This window comes from Macaca fascicularis, chromosome 5 (genome assembly GCF_037993035.2).
Source record: "Macaca fascicularis isolate 582-1 chromosome 5, T2T-MFA8v1.1".
Lineage (NCBI taxonomy): Eukaryota > Metazoa > Chordata > Mammalia > Primates > Cercopithecidae > Macaca > Macaca fascicularis.
Window position 1 is genome coordinate 154,491,930 of NC_088379.1, and position 15,600 is coordinate 154,507,529.

A 15,600-nucleotide genomic window follows, 5' to 3' on the forward strand; every position below is an offset into this window, starting at 1 on the left:
TTTGAACACCATCAAATATTTTCAAAATAATGTACATGGGACAGTTATAATTTATTTGCTTTAAAGGAAGTCTCTCTGTGGAAAAGTTTATGAAAACAAATTCAATTTCTTTAGTAGACACAGGTCATTCAGATTTTCTATTTCTTCATGTGTCAGTTTTGGTATGCTATCTGTTTTCAAAAAAATTGGACTACTTCCTCTTAAATGCAACTGACATGAAGTTATTTATGGATTATTTTATTATCATTTTAATGTCTATAGGATATATAATGATGCCCTCTCTTTCATTCCTGATATTGGCAATTTGTGTTTTATCTCTTCTTTTTTAAAACTGGTCTTAAAAAGAGCACATAAATTTTATTAATCTTTCCAAAGATTAATGTGCTTTGTTAATTTGATTTATTGCTTCCCTAATTTCTATTTCATTGCTTTCTGTTCTTATCTTTATAATGCCTGTTACATGTGCTGTTAAAAATAATGTATATTCTACATTATTGGATGTAGCTTTCTATAACTGTCATTTATGGCAAGTTAATTAATAGTTTGTTCAAATCTGCTATATGTAGAATTTTCCTTTGATTCTTTTGTATAGCTTTTATTTGTGCACTGGGGATCTCCTGTTACTATGAACACCTTTTTAAGTTTTGAACATTTATAGTAACTGCTTTAAAGCCCTTCTCTGCTAATTCCAACATCCAAAAAAAAGAAAAAAACTTTTTTTCTTTCTATGTAAACAGATGAAGAAATTGAAAACTATGCAAGCTGTTCCTTTAGGGTGCACTTTCTTGAAGTCTTTTCTACACATGCACAATTCAGGAGTCAGCCCATAATTTTAGGAGAGTTTGTACACAGAATTGGGACTCCTCTCTCTGTGGTTTTCTCCTTTTATGAAATTTCCTAATCAACTTTTAGTCATTTTGGCAGCTCTAAACTCTGTCTTCTGACATTTCACACCATTAACAGTGGCGTTTTCTGCCTAAGGTCTCACTATCTTACATTGCATGACATTGGAAAAGCTAGATAAATGGGGATCTTATTCATTGCTGTTCCTTTCTTTCAAGTCAAATAGTTTCCCTCCAGTTTCTGTCCACATGCCATCGCTCTGCAGTGCCTTCAAATATTCTTTTTTATAGTTTATAATCATTTATGATTAATAAATGAATGTATTCCCAGTGAATAAGAAAACACAAGTATGAAACCTGCCCTTTTCAGAAACTTCATTGTTAACTTTCCCCAACTGCTTCTTTCAATCTCACACTCTAATCTGTCTCACAAAATCGATGTTTTCAAAACAGTTTATCAACAAAGTATATAAAGTAGCAAAGTATATAAAGTAGCAAAGCTATCTAAGAATTTTTAATAGAGTCATTGAAAATGCAAATGCATGCTTAATCATAGTGAATTGTGGTACATAGTTTCTAATAAACAAAAAAATAGCGAAAACATACGCAGTGTCATTTACTGTCATTTACGACATATATTGTCATTTACGGCAAATTAAATGTTTCCACTGCTTTCTCCTAGATACTGAAAAGTAAAACTTCAGCTGGGTCTACTAACTGATTACCAAAACACTCAAAAAAAAGTATTTTTCTCCTTTCCTCAGTCAAATTAAAAGGCCACATTGAAAAATATGTATTAAAAACCTGAGCTTTCAACAACCTATACTTCTTTAAACCTAGGTATTAAAGTCAGCAATTACATTGATAACATCAAAAATGAGGGCATTAATTTACATTTTTCTATTATATAAAAGATATACCTGGGTTGTGATTGTGGTTCTGGCCTGATAGGTTTTTGCTCCTTTTTAATAAAGGCTTTAAAGGTTTTCTATAATAAGGAAAAGAAGAGTTGACATAAGTAGAAAAACAATGTCATCAGCTATAAAATTTTAATTCCATTGATGTTCTGTTATATTATCAAAGGGAGAATCATTATAATATATATTATAAATCTACACATTAATATACATTTGTTAGTATACTCAGAGGGGTATGACTGTTGGACCTCCTTCAGAACCTTTTAGCACCCAAGAATACAGTTTCTACTAGTTATTTTAATGAGCAAATATCCTTACAACTCTATTATAGATGAGACTTTTATTTATTTATTTGTCCTCTGTCTTACAAAAGAGATTTAAGATGGCTTTTAATAAATACAGTACATATGCAAAAGGGAAATAAAATCCAGTGAAGGGGAAAATATGGGCAGAAAAATAATGCCAAATATGTTCTGATAATTTGTGATATTTGAAATCTGGCTGTCAAAAACCTAACTATTGAGGTGTCATGGACTTAATTGTGCTTCCATATGTCAAAGCCCTAGCCCCACAATGTGACTGTATTTGAAGATAAGGTCTTTAATGAAGTAACTATGGTTGAATGAGGTCAAAAGGGCACGGCCTAATTCAACAAGACTGATGACCTTATAAGACGAGGAAAAGATACCCAAGAAAAGGCCATGTGAGGACACAATAAGAAGATGGACATCTTCAAGCCAAGGAGAGAAATATCAGGATAAACCAACCTCACGGACACCTTAATCTTGGGCTTCCAGCCCCTAGAACAGTAAGAAAATAAATTTATATTGTTGAAGTCACCCAGTCTGTGGTATTTTCTTATGGTACCCTTAACACACTAATACACACAGTAACAAATAAAACAGTAGTTCTAACATTCATAATGTCTATAATAAAACAAACATATTCAGTGAAAAATTGTTTCCATCGGTTTTTCAAATAAACCTGGTATAATGTACCAGCTTCAGCAGCATCACTTCCAACAATTTATGGATTTTTCTTATATAATCCTTCAATATTAGTCAAAGATAAAAAGAATAACTGGGGAAGATAATTCTATAAGACCCCAGAAAAACTGGGCGATTGGTTGTCTGGTCATTCAGTATGGTCCAAATGTAAAATTGATAGCTACAGCCACTGATGGCTTGCATATCTACTTTATAATCTTCCAGGACAATTTTTGTATAAAATAGCTTTTAAAAAATGGGAAGAGGAATTTGAAGTAAACTTGATAAATGAGTAAAATGATTAGGGAATTTTGAGCTGTTAGTGTTGTCTCCCTCAGACTCTCTCAGAAGTCAGTAACAGAAATTTATTGGTCAGTGATATATGGTGTGTTCATGATACCACAAGAAAAGTGCTTATTTTAGTTTTGCATTTTAAGTTTCAAAGGTGTCATTGACAACTAAAGCCAAAAATGTCTCCTCTATAAACTATCAGGAGATATAAAGAGCCAATGTAAAGATGAAATGTGGAAGAAAGTTGTGTTTATCTTGCAAAAATATTCAGCATTAAGACATACACTGATTTCTAAAACAATTTAAACAAATCGCAAATCTCTTATACTGAGTTAAGCTTCATTCTGACTTATGCTGCCATCTCAGATGCAATCTTACTTGTAAGTATTAATTTCATTTCGTGGCATTCACTTCTTAAGCACTAAGATTGACCTTTCTTCTGGAACACAATAACCCAGAAAATTGTTGTGCATCATCTCTCAATATTTGTTACATTAGAATTCCTTGATCATGTTTCCTTTTTCAAATTAAACAATCATCCTCAAGAATAATACTGTACGTTTTAAAATACATGTACAACATGTAAATGATAATAAAGCAGGAAGCAGGACCTCCTATATTTTAAATGTCTCATTCAAGATGTTCCGTGACACATTTTCATGGATATAAAAATACTAATGGCCAAAAAATATTGTTGATCTTGATATTTCATACTTTTACACAAAACAATACACTTGGCTTGGGATACACTGTCCTTCTGTGCTACTACTGTTTACACTTGCCAACTTCATCTTTTTTTCAACTCCTTCCTTCTTGGCCAGACTAACTCAATTGACACATTCTCCATAATGAGGGGTGGCAAATGTGAAGGCTGCTAAGTAAAACAATCTCAGACAAACATTCCTGAGGATTTCCTTTCTTTAGATGTCCTCTGTGATTCTATTTTCTCTCTTCCAATTTCACTGTCTTTGCAACCTCCATTGATGTTTTCTACCTAACATAATTAGCAATTGATTCTTTTTTTTTTTTTTTTTTTTTTTTTTGCTTTCCTTTTTGCAAAGTAAATATTGCCTTTGTTATAACGGGTCTGGTGTTTTTCTAAGTCTTAGTCTTCTACATACTTATATATTGACATCTCAAGTCCATTCTGCCTTGATATTTCACCTCTATTTTCTCTCAAATTCTTTCTCTCCTCTTTACACAGCCACTATCTGCTTCATTCAACTTCTTTTTTTATTATTATACTGTAAGTTCTGGGATACAAGTACAGAACATGCAGATTTGTTACATAGGTACACACATGCCATGGTGGTTTGCTGCACCCATCAACCCGTCATATATATTAGGTATCTCTCCTAATGCTATCCCTCCCCTAGCCCCCACCCCCTAACAGGCCCTGGTGTGTGATGCTGCCCTCCCTGTCTCCATGTGTTCTCATTGTTCAACTCCCACTTATGAGTGAGAAGATGCCATGTTTGGTTTTCTGTTCCTGTGTTAGTTTGCTGAGAATGATGGTTTGCAGCTTCATCCATGTCCCTGTAAAGGACATGAACTCACCCTTTTTTGTGGCTGCATAGTATTCCATGGTGTATATGTGTCACATTTTCTTTATCCAGTCTATCATTGATAGCCATTTGGGTTGGTTCCAAGTCTTTGCTATTGTGAATAGTGCTGCAATAAACATACGTGTGCATGTGTCTTTATAGCAGAATGATTTATAATCCTTCTTTAAACACCTGGTCTTCCCATGCCAATGCATTTGGAGTGACACATCCTAAACATTTGGCTGAAGATGTAAGTCATTTATTAAACTCCCCTGGTAAATTTTTCAAATTTTTGTAACAACCTAAATAGATGTATTGAAAACTACTTTTCATACTCCTTTTCCCCACATATTTTCTCAAATCCCACAGTTTAACTGGTACCAAGTTTCTGATAATTTACACAATATTTTTACACCTGAGGCTTCTTTCTTAAAAAGCACCTGTCTAATCCATCAATTCCCTTCCTCTTTTCAAATCTCATTTGGATTTTTTTTTCTTTTGACAATTCCCTCATGGTCTAATAGTTAAATTCTTTCATTGATAAACCATAAATCTTTAGCCTTCAATTTTTGCATCTTAATTGTAGACATATTTCATTTAACTCCTATTGGCATAAAATTATAAAATATCTCATTTATAATTGGCCTATTATACCCAAACACTTACTCCCAAATGTGGTTAAAGGGTATTTTTTAAGTAGGAAGGGGTTTTCATGGTTTTAAACAGCCTGGTGACCCTACCAGAAACATTAATAAACACATCACTCAAGGTAAAATGAAAGATTTGTTTAAATAGGTACTGTGAAGAGAAAATTATTAATTGCAAACACATATAAAATTACAAATTATATATTAAAACATGTGAAGTAAACTGAAGAGTTTTTTTCTGCCAGACTGGGCTATTAACACTAGCATTTGCTCTGAAGAAGTCAGTCACGTCCCTAGTGCCTTCTGTGAAATAGCAGTGAGCTGTATTCTTTACGCCACTACTGCAATGGTTTAAACAGAAAAACTGTCAATCACTTGCACACATGCAGAATCAGAAGGCACTCAACACATCTTTCTGAGATTTTTCACAAGCCAATCTCTTTATATTCTTGAATTTGAGAGCTTCCAAGAATGCACATAAACCACAGTATGGTTTAAAAGCCATATAACCACCCATGGTAGTTATGATAGACATGTGAAAACCATAGGTTCCCAGAATCTTCTCATGGAGCCAGACCAGCCTCCACTTTGGAAGGTGGTCTTAAGTGTAGTATTCCCTTTACATTTCTTTACAGATGTGAAGGTATCCCAAAGATAATGCTGGTCACTCTGTAGTAGCCATGGCTTCAAAAAGCCATTCAACTTTCAGATTAGGAAACACTGGAGAAGACGACACAGAAAAATATAGGTTGCCATCTACCAGTCACTACAGAAAATTTCTTTAACCTTAACAAAAAATTAAAACTACAGAAATTTACTCATTTATGTAGGTGTTTAAGCTAAGTGTAGGAGGCAATACACAGGCTGAAGAGAAGGAGGGAAATGGACAGGCAACTTTGCATCCCAACATAAGCCCCTGTAAAGGTTGGAATCCATTTGAAAAAAAGATACAAAGGGATTGCTGTTTCTAGGAATATGTTCATAGTAACAAATCTCAACATAATCCAACAATAAATTCTAAAAACATAAAAATAAAAGATGTTGTTTAATGCACGGCTGAGCTGATGGGAAAGTAATGGAATTCCATTCTGGTCAAACACTGAAATGTTGAAATTACTATTTTATAAGTTCAGAAGCTTGTCTTTACCTTGGGGATGGTATAGCAATTCCTGACAGCTTAGAGCCTAGGTTTTAATGACCTGCATGCCCTGCAGTCATTGGAGGCAAACATTGGAACCCAGAGTACCAAGGAAATTCAAATCTAAGAAAAATATTCATAAAACCCAGGTCTTGGAAGGGCAGTAGACTTAAGGCATAAACCAAGATTTTAAAGTTGCCCTGCAGAAAGACAGAGACTGTGAGACCACGTGCACACTATGACCTTGGCTCTAGGTGAAGAGGTAAAATTCCTAGAAGTTCTCTAGGAATTTCTAATGACAATATACCATTTATCTAGATTTAGAGGTTCAATTCACATTACTGTAATGCGCTACAACTCTGGGCCCCCACCAAAAAGGTTCGAAAATTTAGAATAAAAGTGATCTCACCTTAGTAGTGCCCTAAAGCACCAGGTAAAAGCAATTTTATCAATCATTTTTAGATTGCAGTTTAACCCAGGCTTCTAAGAATTCTCACAATAAAATACCAAGAACAATTAGCTCAAAATCAGGAAATTCAGTAAATATGAGAAAGCAGCAATCAAGGAATCAGAACCTACATATTCAGAACAGAACCTCAAATACTAAATATACTGTAATTATCATGTACAGACTACAAAATAAGAATGAAATTCCATTTCTACATGTTTAGAGAAATATATTGAAGAAACAAAAATAATTATCAAAATTGATTGAGCAGACTTGGAAAGTAACAATCAACATTATAAAAATAAAACACATAATATTTAAAATTGGAAATTCAGTGAATAACAAAATTATAGACACAGATAAAAAGAGAACTGATCATCTAGAGTATAAACTACAAAGGATTAAAAAAATCTAGTTTGCAGCAGTGAGACAAAGAGATGGCAAATATTAAAAGAGGAAAAAGAGTAAGGACAAGGACAAGTGAATGACTCACATATGTCTGATTAGAGATTTATAAAGTTTTTTCTTGTTGTTTTGTGTTTTGCTTTTTTTGTTTTGTATTTTTATTTATTTATTTATTATAATTTTTTTGAAACGGAGTTTTGCTCTGTTGCCCAGGCTGAAGTGCAGTGGTGTGATCTCAGCTCACTACAACCTCTGCCTCCAGGTTCAATTCTCCTGCCTCAGCCTCCTGAGCAGATGGGATTACAGGCCCATGCCACCATGGCCAGCTAATTTTTGTATTTTTAGTAGAGATGGGTTTTTGCCATGTTAGCTAGACTGGTCTCTAACTCGTGACCTCAAATGATCTGCCTGCCTTAGCCTCCCAAAGTGCTGGGATTACAGGTGTGAGCCACTGCGCCTGACCTAGAGATTCATACAATTTTTAATTAGAGTTTTATACAGAAATTATAGAAGACAAACAGCATTTGAAAATATAACGGCAGAGATTTGTGTTTGGGGGTTTTGTTCTCAGAATTGCTGACACTGATTTTCAGATATAAGAAGGCCAACAAAAATGGAGAATAGTTCAAAATAGACTACACTTACACACCTCATAACAAAACCACAGACTGACAAAAAAAAAAAAAGTTCTTAGAAATAAAGTACATAGACAGATTACCTACAAAAGAAAGACAACTTGACAAACATCTTTTTTTTTCCCCAGCAACAATGGTAACCGGAAGACAGAAGAATGATAACTTCAAAATGCTAAGAAAGTATGGTTGAGAGGAAGAAAAAATACATTATCAATTGAAGTTTTCTGCCAATTGACCCTTACTAATGGTACTTCTAAAGGATGTAGTTCAAGAAGGAAAATTATCCAAGAGGTCTGTGATGCTAGATGTAATGGCAAGTAAAATAATTGGTAAGCATATAAATAAACTTAAACAACGACACAATGAAACAAAATAATTGTGTCTAATTTTTGAGGTTTTAAAAAAGAAAGAACTAAATTCTAGAAGTTAAGTCAATCCACCATTGCTGTGTGGAATAAGAAAGTAGGAAGTTTAAAGTAAAATACATTAAAATCTACAGATTAACCATTTATAAAAAAATAAAAACAAAAATAAAATGCCAAGCTAGTAGAAAGGAAAGATAGCACAAGAGGCTAAAATGTGTCTTTTCAAAAAATAAGAGAAGTATTTTTATTTCTTCTTCTTGGGCAAATAACAAGTACAAAATGGAAAGAACAAATAAAGGGCAAAAAATGAAATGAAAGAAATGAATATAAATACATTTTTTAAAACACAACCATGAGATGTTCACAAAGAAGAAATAAATAATGGCCCAGAAACATATAAAAATTCTCAACTTTATGTGTCATTAGGAAAATGTAAATTAAAATCACAAAGAAATATAATTTTATAACTGCCAAATTGACGAAGGTTAAAACTTTGACAATATTAATTGTTTCCAAGTATATGAAGCAATGGAGACTCTCATAAACTGTTTCTGAGAGTGGAAAGCTGTTTGCTATTGCCTGGAAAAGTTGAACCTATGCCCACTTGACAGCACAGCCATTCCATGGCTAGGGATTATAGGAGTCGGTGGAGTAAATAGAAGAGCTACTTACAGCTAGTGGCAATCAATTATTCAGGTAATCAATAATCAGTTATTGAGCTCCCACTGTGCAGGCCTTGCCCATCTGCTCCCAAGACTGAATAGCATATATATATACGTGTATATATATACATACATACACACACACACGTGTGTGTGTGTGTATGTATGTATATATATGCCATCCCAGATGCAACAGAATGTAGGTTTATATTGATGTTAGGAGTGTTTGCCCTAGAGAAACTCTCACACCTATGTTTCAGGAGATACATAAAAGAATGCTTGTAGCAGATTTTTTCACAATAAGAAATAACTTTTTTAAAAGCCAAATATCTCTCAGCTATAGAAAGGATAAATAAATTAGAGTATATTTATTCAATGGGATGTTGTGCATTGATAGAAATGAATGAACCATGGGATTACATAACCACATCAATAAAGATGAATGGATCACAAAAATACATTGAGCAAAAAAGAGAGTCAAGAAATGATGATTCCATTTACACAAAGTTATAACCAAGGAAAAGTGAACAAAATACTAATTAGAAATGTGTGTACATGTGCTAAAATTGTACGAAAATGTAAGAGAATCATTAACATAAAATTAAGGAGATGTTTCCTCAGGATATGAAGAGAAGGAAAAAGACACACAATGTTCTAATCCTTAAGCTTTGTGGGACTTTTTTAGTATTATTCCTTCACACACATGCATGTATACATATATATGCTCTTTTAAATGACTGACATATAAAACAATAGAAAATGTTTAATAAAATTGTGGAAATATTCCTTGAGCTTTAATTGAGCCTATCACCCTGTGATAAAAAGATTTGAAAACCCATAAGTTTGGCAGATATATTACAACTTCCTAGAAGGTTATATGGATTCAAATTTCTCCTGTGGTTTGTGTATGTTTTGGAAACTCTAAGATTGAAGAATGCCAAGCAACAAACAGTTGCTGCCAGGTGTTCATTACTTTATTCTGAAGTTTTAAAGTGTAAGAGTATGTAATACTTGTTACTAATTTTTTATTAACTGGAATTAAAACTTTATATCTAAAAGGTCAGATTGAAGAAATGAATTTCCATTTTATAATTTGGGGCATTTTAATATATTTGTGTTCATATTGATGTTGAAGTTGATGCTTAAAACTACACATGTTGATTATTTGGTTTTGAACATGATTCCCAGCTTTGGATTTTAAGGGAGGCTCCTGAGTAGTTAATTTATTACTAAACAATTCAGCTATAAATTGGACAGTATTTTTAAAAATTGAATTCGATCCTTTTTATTTGTGTATTTATTCAGGACTAATTTGAATGTAAATCCATTCTCAATGATGAGTTTTGCTATTATTATGAGATTTATATTCTATGTGGCAGGTCTGGAGCTGCACCACAGAACTAATAAATCGTTATATCTAACAATTAGAGCCTGCTTTGTGCTTTATGTGTATTATCTTTAATCTTCACAAAGACTCTGCAAAGCAGATGTTTTATTCCCACTTTTCCTGAGGAAACTGAAAAATTTAGTATCCTTACCTTGATTCCACAAGTAAGAGATGGATAGGATTCAAATTCCATATACTAGTTCAGAAAGTTAAATTGGGGTTATAGGCAGGAAGTTTTTAATCTATGAAATAGAATACAGTGAAAAAATACAATAATGGAGTTCGCATTAGATTTTTAATTACTTAGCAGTCAGCAATTTTGCCTTCTACATTGTTTATTTATTAAGAAAAGATCCAGTGATTTTCTAGTAAGTCTCTGGGAATTAATCTTAGTGGGACTTACAGCTGCCAATCAAATGCATTGGGGTCAAAGGCTGCCCTAGCCTCCCAACTACAACTCAACTATCACTCCTTGTTTGGAGGACGTTGATGGAGAATTATCTAAAACAGTGATTCTCAAACTTTAATGTGGTTATAAATCACCACGGATCTGATTCCTAGAGACTCAGGATAAGCTTACATAAATATATCAGCTTGTTGAAACTGTCCAGATTAATCCATTTGGGTGAAAGCTCTATTATCGAAACATCTGGAAATTTTTTTCAGGAAAATTTTGACATCAACTGTGGTCCTATTTCATTATTTGAGAATATATTTCTAATATATTTGATTGGGTATTATCTCATTCCTCAACTTTCACAGAGAAATGAATTCCTACCCCACACCATGACTAAATTCATAGAATTTCTGCACTTCAGGTATTTATTAGAAAAAAAATTACCTAATACACATTGTCACTACTTATAAAAAGCTCACTTAATATGAATAATTTATGGAGAATCTTTTAAAACAGTGTTTCTCAAACTTTAAAGTACTTATAAATCACTACAGATCTTCTGATTCAATAGATCAGGTTGAGGCCTAAGATTCTACATTTCTAACAAATTCCTAGGTGATAACAATGCTACTGACCCATGGACAACACATAGAGTAGACAGGGCCAAAAATATATTCCTCCACTCCTCAAGATACCTTCAAATCTATCTCTAATTGAAACTAAGACAGCATGTAGGTAAACTTAAACAAACAATGACACAATTAAACAAAATAGTTGTGCTACTGTTTAGGCAGAAATGGCAAGAAGAAAAGGCTGTACATGTTCAGTACAGATGCAATTTAAAATATATATATATTTGATCTGCAGTTGGTTGAATCCATAGATGCAGAACCTATGGATAAGGATGGCCAACTGTTCTAGGATAATATTGTTTCCACACCACCTCCACAACAACCAACACCTCCAAGCCCTCCCACCCCTGAAAAAGTGCTTTCACCAAATTGCACTTCAGGCTTATAAATAAAATAAGGGTCAATATTTAGTATACTACTACATTTTATGAAAGTATATGTCTTAGTACATTACAGTCAACGCTTCATATCTGCTGGTTCTGCATCTGCAGATTCAACCAACAGTGGATTAGAAATACGTTTTTTTATGGCCAGACGTGGTGGCTCACGCCTGCAATCTCAGCACTTTGGGAGGCTGAGACAGGTGGATCACGAGGTCAGGAGATTGAGACCATCCTGGCTAACACGGTGAAACTCCGTCTACTAAAAATAAAAAAACAAAATTAGTCAGGCATGGTGGTGGGCGCCTGTAGTCCCAGCTACTTGGGAGGCTGAGGCGGGAGAATGGCGTGAACCTGGGAGGCAGAGCTTGCTGTGAGCGGAGATTGCGCCACTGCACTCCAGCCTGGGTGACCAAAAAAAAAAAAAAGGAAAAATATATATATATATATGCTTTTTACAAAACAATAAGAAATTAGAATATATCAATCAAAATATACAAGGAAAAAAACAATAGAGTATAACAACTATTTACATGGTATTTACATCATACTATGTATTGTAAGTAAGCTAGAGATGATGTAAAGTATAGGGGAGGGTGTGTATAAGTTATACAAAAAATACTATGCCACTTTATATAAGGAATTTGAACATTACTGGAATTTGGTATCTGCTGAATATCAATTCAGAACCTCGAATACTAATTTGGACACTGGAACCAATCCCCCATGCATATGGTGAGATAACTATTCATTACATTGATTTCATAGTACCCTCTTCATTATCATCTACATGGGCATATTTCTGGTTTGTTTGCATTTATTTTATGGAAACACTCTGAATCAAGTGACCAAAAATTATATCCTCTTTTATTAATTGCTAAAATGTCCACAGCCAAATTTATGGCCTTCTTATTACAAACATCTAATATACCAAATTCTGAATCTGTATACTTACCTAAATCTTAATTTCTTATTCTCCATTTTCTTTTCCATAACACCTGATGTCTTTATTTATGTAACATTTCATGTTGTATAGATTTTTATAAGGTATCATAAATTCTTCATGAAAGAATATAATAATTTTTTAAATAATTTAATAAAGTTAATAATAGCTATAATATAGTAAGTCCTTACTATAACCCACTAATACTATGCTAAGCCCTTTTCATATATGATTATCTATTTTTTGTTGGTTATCAGTTTGTCTTTTTTTATGCACTCTTGTTTTGGAATAGAAGAATCAATAAAAAATCCAAAAAATTCAAAACCAACACTATTTAGAGGGCAATTTAACAGTATATAACAAAAGACAAAGCAAAAAAGTGAGAATAGGAGAGGTACCAAAAATTCCACTGCAAGGAATTTATTGTAAAAATATTAAATCTACAAAAACTTTACTACAAATACAGTGTATTACATTTTGCCAAAGCACTGTTCAATTGCCAAATAACCAAAAAACAATTTATTTCCATAAATAGGATATTGCTGTCATTGATTTCATGGTAAGAAATATATTAATCTATACAGAAAGATTAATTTTGAAAAAATAGTGGCTATTAAGCATCGTTATACTAATTATGGTTGATTTTCTCCTTATTTTGCTTATCTGAGTTTTCTTCAAAATATATGCATTGAAAGCATAATTTTAAAAAATCTTAACACATGATAAAAGACAAATGTTAAAAGGCAAAGGTTAAAAGTTATCTTACATGTTAGGTTCAAGAGTAAAACTGGAATCAGATTAGGAAACAATCACTGAGGACTCAAGCATCTTAAAATAATCTCTCATCATTAGGCCGGGCGCGGTGGCTCAAGCCTGTAATCCCAGCACTTTGGGAGGCCGAGACGGGCGGATCACGAGGTCAGGAGATCGAGACCATCCTGGCTAATACAGTGAAACCCCGTCTCTACTAAAAAATACAAAAAACTAGCCAGGCGAGGTGGCGGGCGCCTGTAGTCCCAACTACTCGGGAGGCTGAGGCAGGAGAATGGCGTAGACCCGGGAGGCGGAGCTTGCAGTGAGCTGAGATCCAGCCACTGCACTCCAGCCTGGGCGACAGAGCGAGACTCCGTCTCCAAAAAAAAAAAAATAATAATAATCTTTCATCATTAATATGGCATCAATTGTTTGATATTTCCTAACACAACAACTTGGTGTAGCCTCTTAATTACTACCAACCAGGTCTTACCATTTGTGACCTATTTTTCATTACTAGGATCCCGTAAGTGTTGGAGTTTTGGGTTTGTGTTCCTATGATAGACTCAATCCTTCCATCTAGCCAATGCAACATGCCTTGCCTGTGGTTGAAAAACTTGTCTTCCAATGAGTGTTAGAGGGTGTTAGAAAATACAAGAAGAGAAATCAACAAGAAAACTCCCTGACAAAATGAGAATGGCCACTGATTTCAGAGAAGAGGAATGGTTTAAAAAAAAAAAAAGTCAATTTCAGAACAAAGAAATTAAGGACTGTATGAGTCTTTGTTGTCAATATAGAAAAAAAATTACAGCAAAATGTAGACAACATCCTAAATTCAGTATTTTTTACCCTTTTTCCTCTTCTTAATATTATAGCTGTGTTTTTCACTGCTTTTGAACTATGTGTATATATGCACACTTGTGACATGTGCGTTCTCATCTCCTTATCTTTCCTGGTCTCCTTCACCAACTACTACCACCACTACTATTACTATTAGTACTACTGCTACAAGTCTACAATTCTAAGACTCTGAAATATAAAAAGCTCTGAAAACCAACAAATTTTTCGTAACATACATAAGGGCAAAACTTAACACCTGATTTTGGGTGGCAAAACCTGATCTAAACTGACCAACACAAGGCCTATATAATGGCCTCTGTCTACCACCTAATGAGAATATGCATATGCAACAAATATTAGCAAGTGTAATTACTGGTTTGATTGTGAATCCACTTATCTTCTTACCTTTCTAAAATTTAAAATTTTCAGAATTCTTACATATGTGTAGGCCCAAGAGTTTCAAATAAAGGATTATGGATCTATACAACTAATATAAGCTACAACTATTACCACTGCTGCTGCATGTGTTATACAACTTTGCCTTTATGTAGCTCTATATTTGTTATTCCAGATCATTCTAACAGCTCATCAGCCTAAAGGTGTAAAACTAAAGATCCATCTATTGTTTAATGGATACACAACTTTTAAAACATTTTACCTGATCATTTAAAAAAAAGTACCGCAAATTTAAACCAGCACAATATTAATAGCCACAATATCCAAAGCCTGTGGCCATAACCCTGACTACTAGCACTTTCTAAGTCTTCTTATTATTACTATTGAAATTTTTATTCATATTCAACATCCATGTCTGGTGCATTTTGTTTGATGAAAACAAGCTAATTAATGCTAAACCTTCCCTAGTTCATAAATTTATTCCTAAGAACATTAAAAGGAAGTCAAGTGAGACATGTTCAGTAACAGATGTTTGCCTTATTTGGCTGCCTTTTTACAGTTTGTTCTCTTTCATTACTTTTAAGAAATTTAGTTAATGTTCCCTTTACTAGAGAACAAGCATACCTAGCTTCCCAGGAGGTGATGCAGGGGGGGTGGGAGGTGGGAGGAGGGATTCCCCAGGGCAGGAACAGTCTGTTCATTTTCTTAATCTACTATCTGCTCAAATGCTCTCTACATTCAACTTTTCATTCTCCCATCCAGGTATTCACTTGTGTGATTTTACAATCACATATCCGTTTATCTTACCAAAGAATGCCTATGTTGACACAACTGTATAACTAAAACTATTGTTAACAGTATTACTAATGTGTACGGGCCTAGTGCTCCCCAAATATCTTTCCCACATAAGGATATCTCAGAGCAAAAGGTCAATTATGATTGATAATTGGGTTGAATATTTTGGCTTCTACAGTAAAGAAAGATCATGAAAT

General features: G+C 33.7%; 1 protein-coding gene across 1 annotated transcript in view; it reads right to left on the reverse strand.

The window, feature by feature from the left end:
* IQCM (IQ motif containing M) overlaps positions 1-15,600 on the reverse strand; it is a 406,878-nt gene that overhangs the window by 253,276 nt on the left and 138,002 nt on the right. The window contains 1 exon segment of the mRNA XM_045392936.2: positions 1,763-1,830. Within this exon segment, the coding sequence (XP_045248871.2) occupies positions 1,763-1,830 (68 nt within the window).